This window comes from Pygocentrus nattereri, chromosome 5 (assembly GCF_015220715.1).
Source record: "Pygocentrus nattereri isolate fPygNat1 chromosome 5, fPygNat1.pri, whole genome shotgun sequence".
Taxonomy (NCBI): domain Eukaryota; kingdom Metazoa; phylum Chordata; class Actinopteri; order Characiformes; family Serrasalmidae; genus Pygocentrus; species Pygocentrus nattereri.
In genome coordinates this window covers 29,350,920-29,366,141 of record NC_051215.1, presented here as the reverse complement: position 1 = coordinate 29,366,141, position 15,222 = coordinate 29,350,920, and the positions used below count along the sequence as shown (strand labels likewise).

Below are 15,222 nucleotides of genomic sequence, written 5' to 3'. Positions count from 1 at the left end.
TTTTCTATGAAGCATTTAGTAAGTAGTGATCAAGATTTCAGAATAAGCTCATGTACACTTAAAAAAAAGTAGAAAAAAATATTAGAAAATGTGAGTAGTGTTGTAATCAAAACTGCTTGAGTCAAGTTCAAGTCAAGACCAAGACCTGGACACATCCAGTCAGAGTTGAGATCAAAACTTGGACACATTGAGGGCAAATCAAGACTGAGACCTGGACACGTCAAGTCCAAGTCAAGACCGAGACCTGGACACATCAAGTCCAAGTGAATACTGAGACATGGGTGTGTAACGTGGAGGAGTGATGATGAGGCAGACGCATATGCTGAGAGAAGCAAGATTTATTAGGGGCAAATTCATACCCAGGGTCTGTCCGGGGGTCAAAACGGAGAGAACAAGGGACAGGCATGACAAAAGTAACACAGGATAAACACAACAACAGAGAACAGGAAATACCATGGAGGCCAGAAGATACGACGCTATAGAATACAAAGACCAGCAAACAACTAGGGATAAACACAGGGCTTAAATACTAGAACAGGTTAACAAGACACAGGTGAGAACAATCAAGGGCAGTCTGGAAACAAGGGGGCAGGGCAGGGAAGAATCAAAACACAGAAGCAAATGGACAGGACCAAAGGAACACAAAAGCACATGGAGGACTGGGAGGGGCCAATCGTGACAGGGTGCACTGAGTCTGCGTCAAGACTAAATAATTTCAGAAGATGCGTTTGAGTGAAGACAGAGACCAGGAGTGACTGAGACCAAGACAATACCAAGATTTTTTTTTTTTTACTGAAAATACATATGTAAAAAAATACAATTAAATTAATTTTTACTTAATTAATTATCATTAATTATGTATATATTAATATGTATAACATTTTATATTTTGGAAAAATAACATCAAATATTTTGTAGTCTAAAACTATTCATTATTATTAGAATATAGTCTTAGCCCAACTTTGCACTGTAACCTTTGCAAGCAAGTGATAGTGAGGCTGTTCTGTCCCATCTTCTCTAAAATATTGTTTTGAACATTTTTTGAAATTTGTTTTGAAAATTGTTGAATATTTGCAAAAATAAAACATTATATTTATATTGAGTTTATTAATTGTTTTGGTGTTTGTGTCTAATTTGGTTTCTTTATAACAGCTCTATAAGCTACCAACAAGGATATGCATACTGCATAAGTCCCCTGACAGCAGATTTAAAGGAATAGCTTTTTTATTTGGGAGGTCAGAAACATGTTGGGAAGAAGCAGCAGTGAACCTGAAAAAAACATCCCCCGCAGCCCCTCTAAACCCCTTGATGGGATGAGTCGGTGCCTGAAGGTCTTTCTGGAGATCATGCTGTGGAGGTGATAGGCAGAACTGTTCCAGATTTAGTCCTGTGATGGCACTGAGCTTCCCTGATCAGTTTATTGAGGTCTGGTTGGTGTCCAGTACTCCTCCAGCAGACTGCAGCATAGAGGAGAACACTGGCCACAACACACTGATAGAATAACCCGTCTGCCTGCTGGACACTAAGCCTCCACAGAAAGAAAAGCCAGAATGTGATTAAATGTGAAATGAGGAGGAATGGAGGAGCTGCATGTCTGTGTTTAGTGTGTTGTTTCACTGATAGTCTTTAGCTGCTCTTCAGTCCAGTTAAGGCCATATGACTGTCATCATACTGTCATGAGAAAATCTCAAAACTTCACAGAAATTAGTAACAGTAATTGAAGAGTTCGGATCATGCCTTTAACATGTGGTGGTAATATGAGGGAAGACCGATTGAGGGATGGAGAGAACTCTGAGAACTTGGGCTGGAGTTCTGGGCAGCTTCAGCCTGTAGTTAGAGCATGCTTGTAACTGTGGCAGGACTGAGGAAAGGTCTGAGCCCCCATGAGCAAGCCAATGGTGAACAGGGCAAGGAAAGACTCCATAGAAGCAAGCGGCAGAGAGGTCAGCTCCTGCTGATGAGGTTTATACAGTGAGATTGGATGTGGAGTGGCTTCAGACATGTTCATCCCTCCCCAAACTTCAGTTATTCCATAACTCCATAACTGGTTAGAAAATAAAATAGCTATATTTGTGTTGTAGACATCATGATCCCTGGTTCCTATCACCATCACAGAAAAAAGACTCCATCCAAGATTCTCCACCTTGAAACATTCACATCCTACCACTTTAAATGATTTTATTTATATCTCATTTTGAAAAATCATTGGAATCGCCCTTTAAGAATACCTTTTCCTTCTGTGAAGTTTTTCACAAGAATTTTCTCATGGCAATCAGCTGGTAGTCATTTGACCTGAACTGGACTGAACAGTAGGTGAAACAACACAACTGAACACAAGCGTGCAGTTCCCCCATTCCTCCTCATTTCACATTTAATCGCATTCGGCTTAATGCATGAGGCAGATAAGCGTAACTGTGGCTCTTTGCATACCACAGAGAAGAGGAAGGAGGCCTTAACCTCAGTTCCCTGCATGACAAAGATAATGCTTTCCTGCATGAAATATACACAAAGAGATTTATTCACAGACTGAAAAAAGGACAATAGGTTTGAACGACATTGTATGTCAACAAGAATGAAATATAGACTCAGTGGTGTGCGTGTATAGCAGGGTTTAATTAAAACCCATTAATCTCTTCATCTCACACTCGCTCACAGTTCTGGAGAAGCTACTGTATGAAGCCTTCATATGTAATTCTGTAACGGTTTTCCTGTTCCTCATTGACATGGTTAGAAAACTATAAGAGCTCAATCATGTTTCTTGTGTTTCATCCACAACTTCTAGAACAGTGATCATGCCTTTCTCACACAGTGAGAACACGAATGCATTAGTATATTCGATTAGCCAAAAAGCACAGTAGCATCCTTGATTATTTCATGGCCAGCTCCTTTATTCTTTGAGGTAAACAGATATGGTTTGCCGCTTATGCATAATGTTGCCAAAAAGCTTTTTCATCCTTTCAATTTAAAAACCATTTATCAAACTCTCTGCGCAGTGCGTTGGTACTGGCAATGGTGAAAAGCTGGCCCAGTATTAGTTTAATTCTGCCTGCATGAAGTAGTAGGCAGAGGAGTAGGCCTAGAAAGCTGCTCTGCATACCTGTTATTTGAAGCACTCCGGCATTAAATCACCTTTTAATTAAATTAGATTGGCAAACAGGACATTTTTATTCGGCTGTGGTAATGAATGCCTCTGGCAGGAACCGGAGGTGACTTACTGGCCTTTTAATCACCCTTTTCAGATTGCAAATAGAATCCTGCCATCGTTCAGGTCAGAGCCGAAATGATGTCTACATAAATAGCTCATTAAATGAGAAACAAAAAAAGGTTTTAAACAAAAGAGTTTAATGTGGTATGTGAACATTCAGAATGCACTGTTGACTCTCAGTCCATAAGACACCTACAGATGTATGCAAAAGTTTGAACAATGCTATCAAATGAACTGTTGCTTCTAAGTTAAACAACTCTACAGGGACATGCCTAAATACAGCATTTTTATTTGCTGTTTTTCACAATAACAACATATGAAATGTGCCCAAATTTTGCATGCATTTGTATAAAGGAAAAACAGCAAAAGCAAGTATTTACACATATCCCCCTGCTCACATACCCCCACCCACTCACACTGACGTTATTAGGAGTGTGTCAGCCTGAACTGCTTTTTGAACGAGGCACAAAACATACACTGCTCAAAAAAATAAAGGGAACTCTTAAACAACACAATATAACTCCAAGTAAATCAAACTTCTGTGAAATCAAACTGTCCACTTAGGAAGCAACACTGATTGACAATCAATTTCACAGCTGTTGTGCAAATGGAACAGACAACAGGTGGAAATTATTGGCAATTAGCAAGACACACTCAATAAAGGAGTGGTTCTGCAGGTGGGGACCACAGACCACTTCTCAGTACCTTTCTGCTTTCTGGCTGATGTTTTGGTCACTTTTGAATGTTGGTGGTGCTTTCACACTCGTGGTAGCATGAGACGGACTCTACAACCCACACAAGTGGCTCAGGTAGTGCAGCTCATCCAGGATGGCACATCAATGCGAGCTGTGGCAAGAAGGTTTGCTGTGTCTGTCAGCGTAGTGTCCAGAGGCTGGAGGCGCTACCAGGAGACAGGCCAGTACACCAGGAGATGTGGAGGAGGCCGTAGGAGGGCAACAACCCAGCAGCAGGGCCGCTACCTCCGCCTTTGTGCAAGGAGGAACAGGAGGAGCACTGCCAGAGCCCTGCAAAATGACCTCCAGCAGGCCACAAATGTGCATGTCGGTTAGAAACCGACTCCATGAGGATGGTATGAGGGCCCGACGTCCACAGATGGGGGTTGTGCTCACAGCCCAACACCGTGCAGGACGCTTGGCATTTGCCAGAGAACACCAGGATTGGCAAATTTGCCACTGGCGCCTTGTGCTCTTCACAGATGAAAGCAGGTTCACACTGAGCACATGTGACAGACGTGACAGAGTCTGGAGACGCCGTGGAGAGTGATCTGCTGCCTGCAACATCCTTCAGCATGACCGGTTTGGCAGTGGGTCAGTAATGGTGTGGGGTGGCATTTCTTTGGAGGGCCGCTCAGCCCTCCATGTGCTCGCCAGAGATAGCCTGACTGCCATTAGGTACCGAGATGAGATCCTCAGATCCCTTGTGAGACCATATGCTGGTGCGGTTGGCCCTTGGTTCCTCCTAATGCAGGACAATGCTAGACCTCATGTGGGTGGAGTGTATCAGCAGTCCCTGCAAGATGAAGGCATTGAAGCTGTGGACTGGCCCGCCCGTTCCCCAGACCTGAATCCGACTGAGCACATCTGGTACATCATGACTCGCTCCATCCACCAACGCCACGTTGCACCACAGACTCTCCAGGAGTTGGCGGATGCTTTAGTCCAGGTCTGGGAGGAGATCCCTCAGGAGACCATCCGCCACATCATCAGAAGCATGCCCAGGCGTTGTAGGGAGGTCATACAGGCACGTGGAGGCCTCACACAATACTGAGCCTCATTTTGACTTGTTTTAAGGACATTACATCAAAGTTGGTTCAGCCTGTAGTGTGTTTTTCCACTTTCATTTTGTGTGTGACTCGAAATCCAGGCCTCCATTGGTTAATAAATTTGATTTCCATTGATTTTTGTGTGATTTTGTTGTCAGCACATTCAACTTTGTACAGAACAAAGTATTCAATGAGAATATTTCATTCATTCAGATCAGGGATGTGTTATTTGAGTGTTCCCTTTATTTTTTGAGCAGTGTATATCAGTCTTAAAGGCATAGTAACATCCTGTTAGGGCTATGGAAAGTGTAGATATGAATTACAGGTTTGAGTGCATAAAACTAGGACAGCGCAGGGAACAACCTAACATGGGGCACAAGTAAGTACAGACTTTTTATGTTGTCAAAGAAGGTCAAGAAGTATGTGTTTCTGGCCACATGACCACATTTCCTAGCCACAGTGTCCTGCAAAAATGCAGAATGATTAGTCAGCATTTGAAAGAGATCTGTGCCAAAGAGTACTTTCAGGACACGTAGTTCATTTGTGTTTTTCAACATTTTTTTTGTTTTTTTGGTTTACAGCAAATGCTAGTTAGGCTTAAGTATAGTCTCCAGACTCAGGTTAGTTCTTAACCGGTGTTAAAGCCGCCTTTAGTACACAACAATAAAGTCAATTTTGTCTTATTGCTCCATATTTTTACAGAGATTTTTAAATGGAAAAGAAAAAAATTGAAAACACATTTTCTTCTACTTTATTTGTAGCATTCAGGTGTTAGTATTTTGGTTTTAAGTAAGTATACACTATAGTATATAACTCCTGTCCGTTTTCATTTATAATTAAATGTGTGTGCAACGCTGCACAAACACAAGAAGGCACTTGTGGACCTTAAGAATGGAAGTTTGTTTAATAAGAGAGTTATCAGTATGTAAGTCCAAGTAAAACACAGTCTCAGGGCACATCCAATACCATAGTCCAAAAACCAAACAAGGGTCAAAAACAGGAATAACCAAAACATATAGGCAACCAGAGCAAAAGGCCAAACCCAAGAGAGTGCAATCCAGAAAACAGGCAAAAGGTTCAAGGCACAAGTCAAACAATTAGGAAACTACCACTCAGTAGCCCAAGAAACTGCAGTACCTCACAAAGAGCAGAACAAACCAGGGACTATTTAAGCTCTAAGACAAACACAAGCACAGGTGAATTGAATTAGAAATCAGGTGACTGCTAATGAGACAGTTGCACATTGGTGACATCATCGGGACTGGAATTATGGGAAATGGAGTCCTAGAGCATGCTAGGCAAGGGAGGAGAACCTGGATGTGTGACAGTGTGTGTCTCTTTTGACTGAGCTGTCAGAGATATAAAATATATAGCGCAATACAGTTATATCGCTGTTTATTGGAACAAAACCTCGCATCTCCAAAATGGTAACGTTACAGGAGATGGAAAAAACCTACTTCCCTTTTAATGTAACTCAATGGAACCAGAATTTTTTCCAAGTAGTTTTGGGCCATTTCTTTTGGATCATTCTTCAGGAAATGTACACACAATGTAAAGAACAATAGGCATTTTCAAATTGTCAAAAACTGAAAAATGACAAAAATGGAGATACAAGGTTTTGTGAGCAGCAATATATATTCTCACAACCTAAAATGACATTGAACTAACTTTGTTTACACCAATTCATCATTCATACACCAATTCATTTTCTAGCATGTGTTAAACTGACCCACTGACCCACTCATGGGGTAAACTGTAACACTTGCCTCCCATCATTTTTGGTGGAATTGCGCATGAACAGTAGGGGCTAGAAATAACGTTCAAGCATTCTTTTGTAGCAGAGATTTATAAGTTGCTTGTATAAAAATATAATTATTCCAGCTGAGATTTTTGTAAAGTTATTCAACAAAAACCAAACGGTGTTAGGTTGTGCCTCACTCTCCAGGAACTAGATAAGGTAGTTCCTGTCACTGGGGCAGGACTCCTCTCCTCACTGGGGTGGCACCCTCAAGGGTACATCTCAGTACCTTCAGTCAGGGAACATAAAGGTATCATAATCCACTGAAATGATGTTTTCTAAGTTGTATTGACTCCACACCCGTCTCGATTCCAGGCTTTTAATTTTACTCTTCTGTTTTAAAACATCATGAAAACTTATTTGGCCGTTAAAACCACTGTTGTACCTTTGAGGGCTCATTTACATTGCTCATACCTTGATGAATGAAGAACAGCCCTGCACAGAACCTTTATTTCTCACAGTGTAAGGGCCCTTTTAAAGTGTCATGTGCAGATTGCTTATAGAACTTTCACTTATAAGGTGGGAAAAAAGGTACAAACCTAAAAAGTATTAATCCTTTAGAGAAAACCACACTGAGCTGCTACTCTTTGTTCAATATTAGGGAGTCCTGCATGCTTCACATATCAGCCCCCACCAGCATTTTGGACCACCACTGCTTATGCCCCTCAGCTGAAAACTGCTGTTTAATCAGGGCTGCTCAAACTGGTACGAGGTGTCAGAAGCAGGCTTTCATGCTCCTCGTTTGAACTACTGATTCAGAAGCACTTTTATGTTCAGGTCAGCGTGTAGGTGTACGGAGTTAATTCTGGATTTTGCCCAGAATCTGTGCCAAGCGGAGAGGAAAGGCAGCGGGCGCCCTCTAGCTGATCTTCTGTTCAGCGCAGCCTGGATGCCCTGAAACCGCTTCACACTCCAGTGTTTACATAATGACCAACTCTGATGGGATCACCTTTACTGCCAGTCCTTCTTCATCCTCTGTTCTTTGCCTGGCTTTTGTCTGAGGAGTCGTTCAGTTACCAGTAGATCGTTGCTCGCCTTCAAATAACGATCTGAAGCCTATTGCTGAAGAGAGCTGGCGGGGCGCGTGCTGTGTGGCCCCGACCTACTGGCAAACCAGGGCATTTTGGTTTTTGTGGTGATTTTATCTTATTTTCAAAGATGAAAGAGCTGAAAGACTCCCGTCTAGCTGCCTTAGGTCCACCCGAGTTCACGCAAAAGCTGTTGGAAACGTGCGCGCGCGCGTAACCGACCCGCGCTCCGAGTGTGTGTGCGCTCGCAGGCGCTCATGTCTGAGTGTGCGCGCGCGCACCCGAGCAGAGCCCAGCCATTAGCGCGCGTGTGTGACATCACTATCTGAGCGCGCCGCGCTCCTCTCTCTCTCCTCGCGCGCAACTTTTTTCGCTGGCGCGTGATGAGCGCGCGGATCTCGTCGCCCGCTCTCGGCAGCGGCAGCGCTCCGCTCTCGGTATTCAGAGCGGGACCCGAGCAAGGCTGAGCCATGCGCCTCGCGCCCCAGCCCGCGCCCGCGCGCTCCCAACCGCCGAGCGTGGACACGAGAAGCCCTCAGCAGCGATGAAGTTCGGCAAGAGCGCGTGCATCATCAACGTGGGCGGCGCACGGTACACGTTTCCTCAGGACGTGATGAAGGACTTCCCGCTGCGGAGGCTCAGCCGCCTGCACAGCTGCGCGTCCGAGCGTGAGGTGCTGGAGGTGTGCGACGACTACGACCGCGAGCGCAACGAGTTCTTCTTCGACCGGCACGCGGAGGCGTTCGGCTTCCTCATGCTGTACGCGCAGCACGGCACGCTGCGCTTCGCGCCGCACATGTGCGAGCTGTCCTTCTACAACGAGATGCTGTACTGGGGGCTGGAGAGCTCGCACCTGGAGTTCTGCTGCCAGCGGCGCCTGGACGAGCGCATGTCCGACACGTACACGCGCTTCAGCGAGGAGGACCGGCACGCCGAGGCCGAGCTGCCACGCGCACGCCGCGACTCCAAGTGGCTCGAGCGTATGCGCCGCACCTTCGAGGAGCCCACGTCGTCCGTGGCCGCGCAGATCCTGGCCTCCGTGTCCGTCATCTTCGTCATCGTGTCCATGGTGATGCTGTGCGCCAGCACGCTGCCCGACTGGAAGACGGCCGAGAGTAACGTGGTGGAGGAGCACAGGTACACGGACTGTTTAGAAAAGGCCGAGTACAGGTACATGGACTGTTTACACAAGTTCAGTCCCAGAGTGTTTGGAGGAGTGTCCAGTGTTTAGGAGCTGCAAGGGAAATGCGGTGCTTAGAGGACTGAGTATTTGGACAAAAAAGTTACAGTGTTTAGAGGAGGAGTGCAGGTACAGAGGACTTATAGGAAACTTGCGAAATGCATTGAGGTGGAGTAGAAGGAGAAGTACAGTGTTTAGAGGTTGAGTTTAAAATGGTGAGGGGAGAAGTACAGTGTTTACAGGAGGAGTAGAGAGTGTTGAGAGGAGAAGTGCAGTGCTTACAGGAGGAGTAGAAAGTGTTGAGGAGAGAAGTACAGTGTTTACAGGAGGAGTAGAGAGTGTTGAGGGGAGAAGTACAGTGTTTACAGGAGGAGTAGAAAGTGTTGAGGGGAGAAGTGTAGTGTTTACAGGAGGAGTAGAGAGTGTTGAGGGGAGAAGTGTAGTGTTTACAGGAGGAGTAGAAAGTGTTGAGGAGAGAAGTACAGTGTTTACAGGAGGAGTAGAGTGTTGAGAGGAGAAGTGCAGTGTTTACAGGAGGAGTAGAAAGTGTTGAGGAGAGAAGTACAGTGTTTACAGGAGGAGTAGAGAGTGTTGAGGGGAGAAGTACAGTGTTTACAGGAGGAGTAGAAAGTGTTGAGGGGAGAAGTGTAGTGTTTACAGGAGGAGTAGAGAGTGTTGAGGGGAGAAGTGTAGTGTTTACAGGAGGAGTAGAGAGTGTTGAGAGGAGAAGTACAGTGTTTACAGGAGGAGTAGAGAGTGATGAGGGGAGAAGTGTAGTGTTTACAGGAGGAGTAGAGAGTGTTGAGGGGAGAAGTACAGTGTTTACAGGAGGAGTAGAGAGTGTTGAGGGGAGAAGTACAGTGTTTACAGGAGGAGTAGAGAGTGTTGAGAGGAGAAGTACAGTGTTTACAGGAGGAGTAGAGAGTGTTGAGGGGAAAAGTACAGTGTTTACAGGAGGAGTAGAAAGTGTTGAGGGGAGAAGTACAGTGTTTACAGGAGGAGTAGAGAGTGTTGAGGGGAGAAGTACAGTGTTTACAGGAGGAGTAGAGAGTGTTGAGGGGAGAAGTGTAGTGTTTACAGGAGGAGTAGAGAGTGTTGAGGGGAGAAGTACAGTGTTTACAGGAGGAGTAGAGAGTGTTGAGGGGAGAAGTGTAGTGTTTACAGGAGGAGTAGAGAGTGTTGAGGGGAGAAGTGTAGTGTTTACAGGAGGAGTAGAGAGTGTTGAGGGGAGAAGTACAGTGTTTACAGGAGGAGTAGAAAGTGTTGAGGGGAGAAGTGTAGTGTTTACAGGAGGAGTAGAGAGTGTTGAGGGGAGAAGTGTAGTGTTTACAGGAGGAGTAGAGAGTGTTGAGGGGAGAAGTACAGTGTTTACAGGAGGAGTAGAGAGTGTTGAGGGGAGAAGTGTAGTGTTTACAGGAGGAGTAGAGAGTGTTGAGGGGAGAAGTACAGTGTTTACAGGAGGAGTAGAGAGTGTTGAGGGGAGAAGTACAGTGTTTACAGGAGGAGTAGAGAGTGTTGAGGGGAAAAGTACAGTGTTTACAGGAGGAGTAGAAAGTGTTGAGGGGAGAAGTACAGTGTTTACAGGAGGAGTAGAGAGTGCTGAGGGGAGAAGTACAGTGTTTACAGGAGGAGTAGAAAGTGTTGAGGGGAGAAGTGTAGTGTTCACAGGAGGAGTAGAGAGTGTTGAGGGGAGAAGTGTAGTGTTTACAGGAGGAGTAGAGAGTGTTGAGGGGAGAAGTACAGTGTTTACAGGAGGAGTAGAGAGTGTTGAGGGGAGAAGTGTAGTGTTTACAGGAGGAGTAGAGAGTGTTGAGGGGAGAAGTACAGTGTTTACAGGAGGAGTAGAAAGTGTTGAGGGGAGAAGTGTAGTGTTTACAGGAGGAGTAGAGAGTGTTGAGGGGAGAAGTGTAGTGTTTACAGGAGGAGTAGAGAGTGTTGAGGGGAGAAGTACAGTGTTTACAGGAGGAGTAGAGAGTGTTGAGGGGAGAAGTGTAGTGTTTACAGGAGGAGTAGAGAGTGTTGAGGGGAGAAGTACAGTGTTTACAGGAGGAGTAGAGAGTGTTGAGGGGAGAAGTACAGTGTTTACAGGAGGAGTAGAGAGTGTTGAGGGGAGAAGTACAGTGTTTACAGGAGGAGTAGAGAGTGTTGAGGGGAGAAGTGTAGTGTTTACAGGAGGAGTAGAGAGTGTTGAGGGGAGAAGTACAGTGTTTACAGGAGGAGTAGAGAGTGTTGAGGGGAGAAGTACAGTGTTTACAGGAGGAGTAGAGAGTGTTGAGGGGAAAAGTACAGTGTTTACAGGAGGAGTAGAAAGTGTTGAGGGGAGAAGTACAGTGTTTACAGGAGGAGTAGAGAGTGTTGAGGGGAGAAGTACAGTGTTTACAGGAGGAGTAGAAAGTGTTGAGGGGAGAAGTACAGTGTTTACAGGAGGAGTAGAAAGTGTTGAGGGGAGAAGTGTAGTGTTTACAGGAGGAGTAGAGAGTGTTGAGGGGAGAAGTGTAGTGTTTACAGGAGGAGTAGAGAGTGTTGAGGGGAGAAGTACAGTGTTTACAGGAGGAGTAGAGAGTGTTGAGGGGAGAAGTGTAGTGTTTACAGGAGGAGTAGAGAGTGTTGAGGGGAGAAGTGTAGTGTTTACAGGAGGAGTAGAGAGTGTTGAGAGGAGAAGTACAGTGTTTACAGGAGGAGTAGAGAGTGTTGAGGGGAGAAGTGTAGTGTTAACAGGAGGAGTAGAGAGTGTTGAGGGGAGAAGTGTAGTGTTTACAGGAGGAGTAGAGAGTGTTGAGGGGAGAAGTGTAGTGTTTACAGGAGGAGTAGAGAGTGTTGAGGGGAGAAGTACAGTGTTTACAGGAGGAGTAGAGAGTGTTGAGAGGAGAAGTACAGTGTTTACAGGAGGAGTAGAGAGTGTTGAGGGGAGAAGTACAGTATTTACAGGAGGAGTAGAGAGTGTTGAGAGGAGAAGTACAGTGTTTACAGAAGAAGAATGTTTAGAAGAGGAGTAGTGTGTTCAGAGGGGAGTACAGAGTTTTGAGGCTATGTGCAAAGTGTCAGTATGAGTAGAGTGTTCAGAGGAGGGCTGTAGAGTGTTATAGAACTGGAGTGTTTAGTGGAGGAGCTCTGTGTTTAGAGGATGAGTATAAAGTGTTAGAGAAGTGGAGTGTTAAGAGGAGGTGTATAGAGTGTTAGAGGAGAAGTGCAGAGTGTAAGAGGAGAACTGGAGTGTTTAGTGGAGGAGCTCTGTATTCAGATGTTGAGTATAAAGTGTTAGAGAAGTGGAGTGTTAAGAGGAGGTGTATAGAGTGTTAGAGGAGAAGTGCAGAGTGTAAGAGGAGAACTGGAGTGTTTAGTGGAGGAGCTCTGTATTCAGATGTTGAGTATAAAGTGTTAGAGAAGTGGAGTGTTAAGAGGAGGTGTATAGAGTGTTAGAGATAAGGAGTAGAGTGTTTAGAGAAATTCAAGAATACAGAACGTTATTGGGAGGAGTAGAGTGTTTAAATGAGCAGAGTGTTTAGAAGAGGAGTAGGGTGTTAGCAGAAAAAGGAGGAACTGGTTTTTGAATAAAGTATCCTTTTAAAGTGTCAGTATTTAGGGTGGATTCAGACAGAAGAGCAGAGGCATCAGATAATATGAGAAAGTCTTGTTTACGTCCCTACAGGAGTTCTACTGTGTTCTAGCTAAAGGAGTAAATGGAAATACTGTAAAAGGCTTATTTGATTCTTATTGATTTTTATGATGATTGAATGAAGGAATGGCTTTGTGGCTCAGGGGCTTTAGCATTGGTGTGTCATGAGATATGGCCCTATAACCTGATGACTCATTCATGTATACTGTCTTGTTTTATGTAGCAATTTCTAAATGTTTGTCTTTTGTCTCTGAGCATAAAGTATGACAATAACATGAAAGCTAGTAATGAAAGAGTGAAATCAGTGGTCCCCAGTCCTGTTCCTGGAGATCTACCTTCCTGCAGAATTCAGCTGCAGCTCAGATCTTAGACAGCTGATCCGACTAAGTGCGCTGATGATCTGTGTTAGATGTGTTCAGGCGGGATTGGGAATGATTTCTTCAGGGAGGTGGATCTCCAGGGGTGACCAATAAAGTAACAAATGTAAATGCTGTCCTCTGCAGTTGAGAATGCGATTGTGTTGACAGGGTGATTACATGCTTATGAAGTAAATCATGTGGAAATGATTCTCTCTCCAAGGTGCTGAATTGTCAGTAGGTTCTATCTACACTGCCATTATTTTCACACTATTTCTCTAATTAATTCAGACTGTAATCAGTGGGCACTGAATAGAGGCAAATTCCTTATATTATTGCACAGTAAGGCATGTAGCATATCTTAAGATGCCAATAAATTGTATCTAGTGTGGGAGAAACTGCATGAATAACATGAATAACTAATTTAACTATTGATTCCCTTTCCTTTGTCATCTCTGCACTAGTGTCTTTTTAACCCCTGTGTCTGTCTGTCTTGTATCTATACTGCCACGTGGACTGTTCTGAAGGTACTGGTACCTGAGGAGCGCCCAGCCATATGTGTGTGTGTGTGTGTGTGTGTGTATGTGTTTGTATGTCTGTGTGTTCTAAGATAGGCCTGTTTGGTGAAGCGTCAGGTTTGTCATGCAAAGAAACACAATGCCATTAATATACAACAGGTTACATCACTGAAGACGTTCTCAACATTTTCCAGCTTTGTTCTTTGTAAAACTCTTCATTCTGTTTTTTTTTACAGTTCAGTGCCTTTACTGTAAGCATTTTCCTTGATAAAATATGGACAATCTGTCCGCTCAACGTCACCATTAGTTCCACGCCACTTGAGATGAAACTGCTACTGTTTTGATGTGCCACTGTTTTATTTTCAAAATGACACTCAGTCTTGTCAGAATTTAAAACACAAATACAGTTTATATGGTGGAATTAAATTCAAGTGGATGTGAAACAGTCACTGTGCAACTGCATTTAGAGAAAACTGCTTTTTTAGAAACAAAAAACCTTGCACACCTCATCCTTACCTGTCTCTTATGTTTCCATCTCTTGGTGTCTAACTCCTTTTCAGGATGCCCAGTAGAGTCATGACCCTATGAGTAAAGCTATTAATAATGTTAACAACATTAAAAAATTGCTAGCCTTACCTTCTCTCTCTTGCTCTCAAATATATATATATATATATATATATATATATATATATATATATATGTATATATATGTGTGTGTGTGTGTGTGTGTATTGCCAAAAGTATTCACTCACCCATCTAAATCATTGAACTCAGGTGTTCCAATCACTTCCATAGCTACAAGTGTATAAAACAAAGCACCTAGGCCTGCAGACTGTCTCTATAAACATTATATGAAAGAATGGAAAACATCTTCATAGAAGAATGGGTCGCTCTCAGGAGCTCAGTGAATTCCAGCACGGTACGGTGATAGGATGCCACCTGTGCAAGAAGTCCAGTCGTGAAACTTCCTCGCTACTAAATATTCCACATTCAACTGTCATTGTTAATGTAACAAAGTGGAAGTGTTTGGGAATGACAGCAACTCAGCCACGAAGTGGTCGGCCACGTAAAATGACAGGCCGGGGTCAGCGTATGCTGAGGAGCATAGTAGCAAGCAAGCAAACAAAATTTATTTATATAGCGCTTTTTACAACAGGTGTTGTCACAAAGCAGCTTTACAGAACAATCAGTATTACAGAGAGAAGAGAAAAGAAGAAAGAAAATCCGGGTCCGAGCCCCCATGAGCAAGCCAGCGGCGACGGTGGCAAGGAAAAACTCCCTAAAAGAGGAAGAAACCTTTAGAGGAACCAAGACTCAGAAGGGGAACCCATCCTCCTATGGTCGACACCGGATAGCAAACATTATTAGTATGAAGTATTATAGTAAAGTGGGAAAAGAAAGATCTGAGGGTGAGGACTGCACAGCACTGTACAGCAAGAAGCTCAGTGGTGGTCAAACCGGTCCAGAAGGCTGGTGAGCAGCGGCACCAATCAAGGCAGTAGAGGCAACAGCATCAGACGCACAGGATGGGCAGCTGATCAGCTGATCAGAGTTAGTACTGTAAAGAGTGGCTGACCACAGATTACAGTAAAACAGAGCAGTGTAGACTCTAGCAGGTCTAGATCCTGACAGGGAAGACTAGTCACCAAATGCTTGACTGTACAAATAAGTTTTTAGCCTAGACTTAAAGATTGAGGCTGTGTCTGATTCCTGAACATTAACAGGAAGATTATTCCAG

The 15,222-nt window shown here is 44.2% G+C and overlaps 1 protein-coding gene across 2 annotated transcripts in view; it reads left to right on the top strand.

Annotated features, from left to right (window-relative positions):
* Positions 1–8,110: 8,110 nt before the first annotated feature.
* LOC108422667 (potassium voltage-gated channel subfamily G member 3) overlaps positions 8,111–15,222 on the top strand; it is a 12,958-nt gene continuing 5,846 nt past the window's right edge. Inside the window, exon 1 of one of the 2 annotated variants that reach the window (XM_017690624.2) lies at positions 8,111–8,951. In XM_017690624.2, coding sequence (XP_017546113.1) covers positions 8,359–8,951 — 593 coding nt within the window. In that variant the 5' untranslated portion in view covers positions 8,111–8,358. Of the gene's footprint in view, positions 8,985–15,222 lie in introns of both variants that reach the window. The other variant, XM_017690622.2, reaches the window with a different exon arrangement.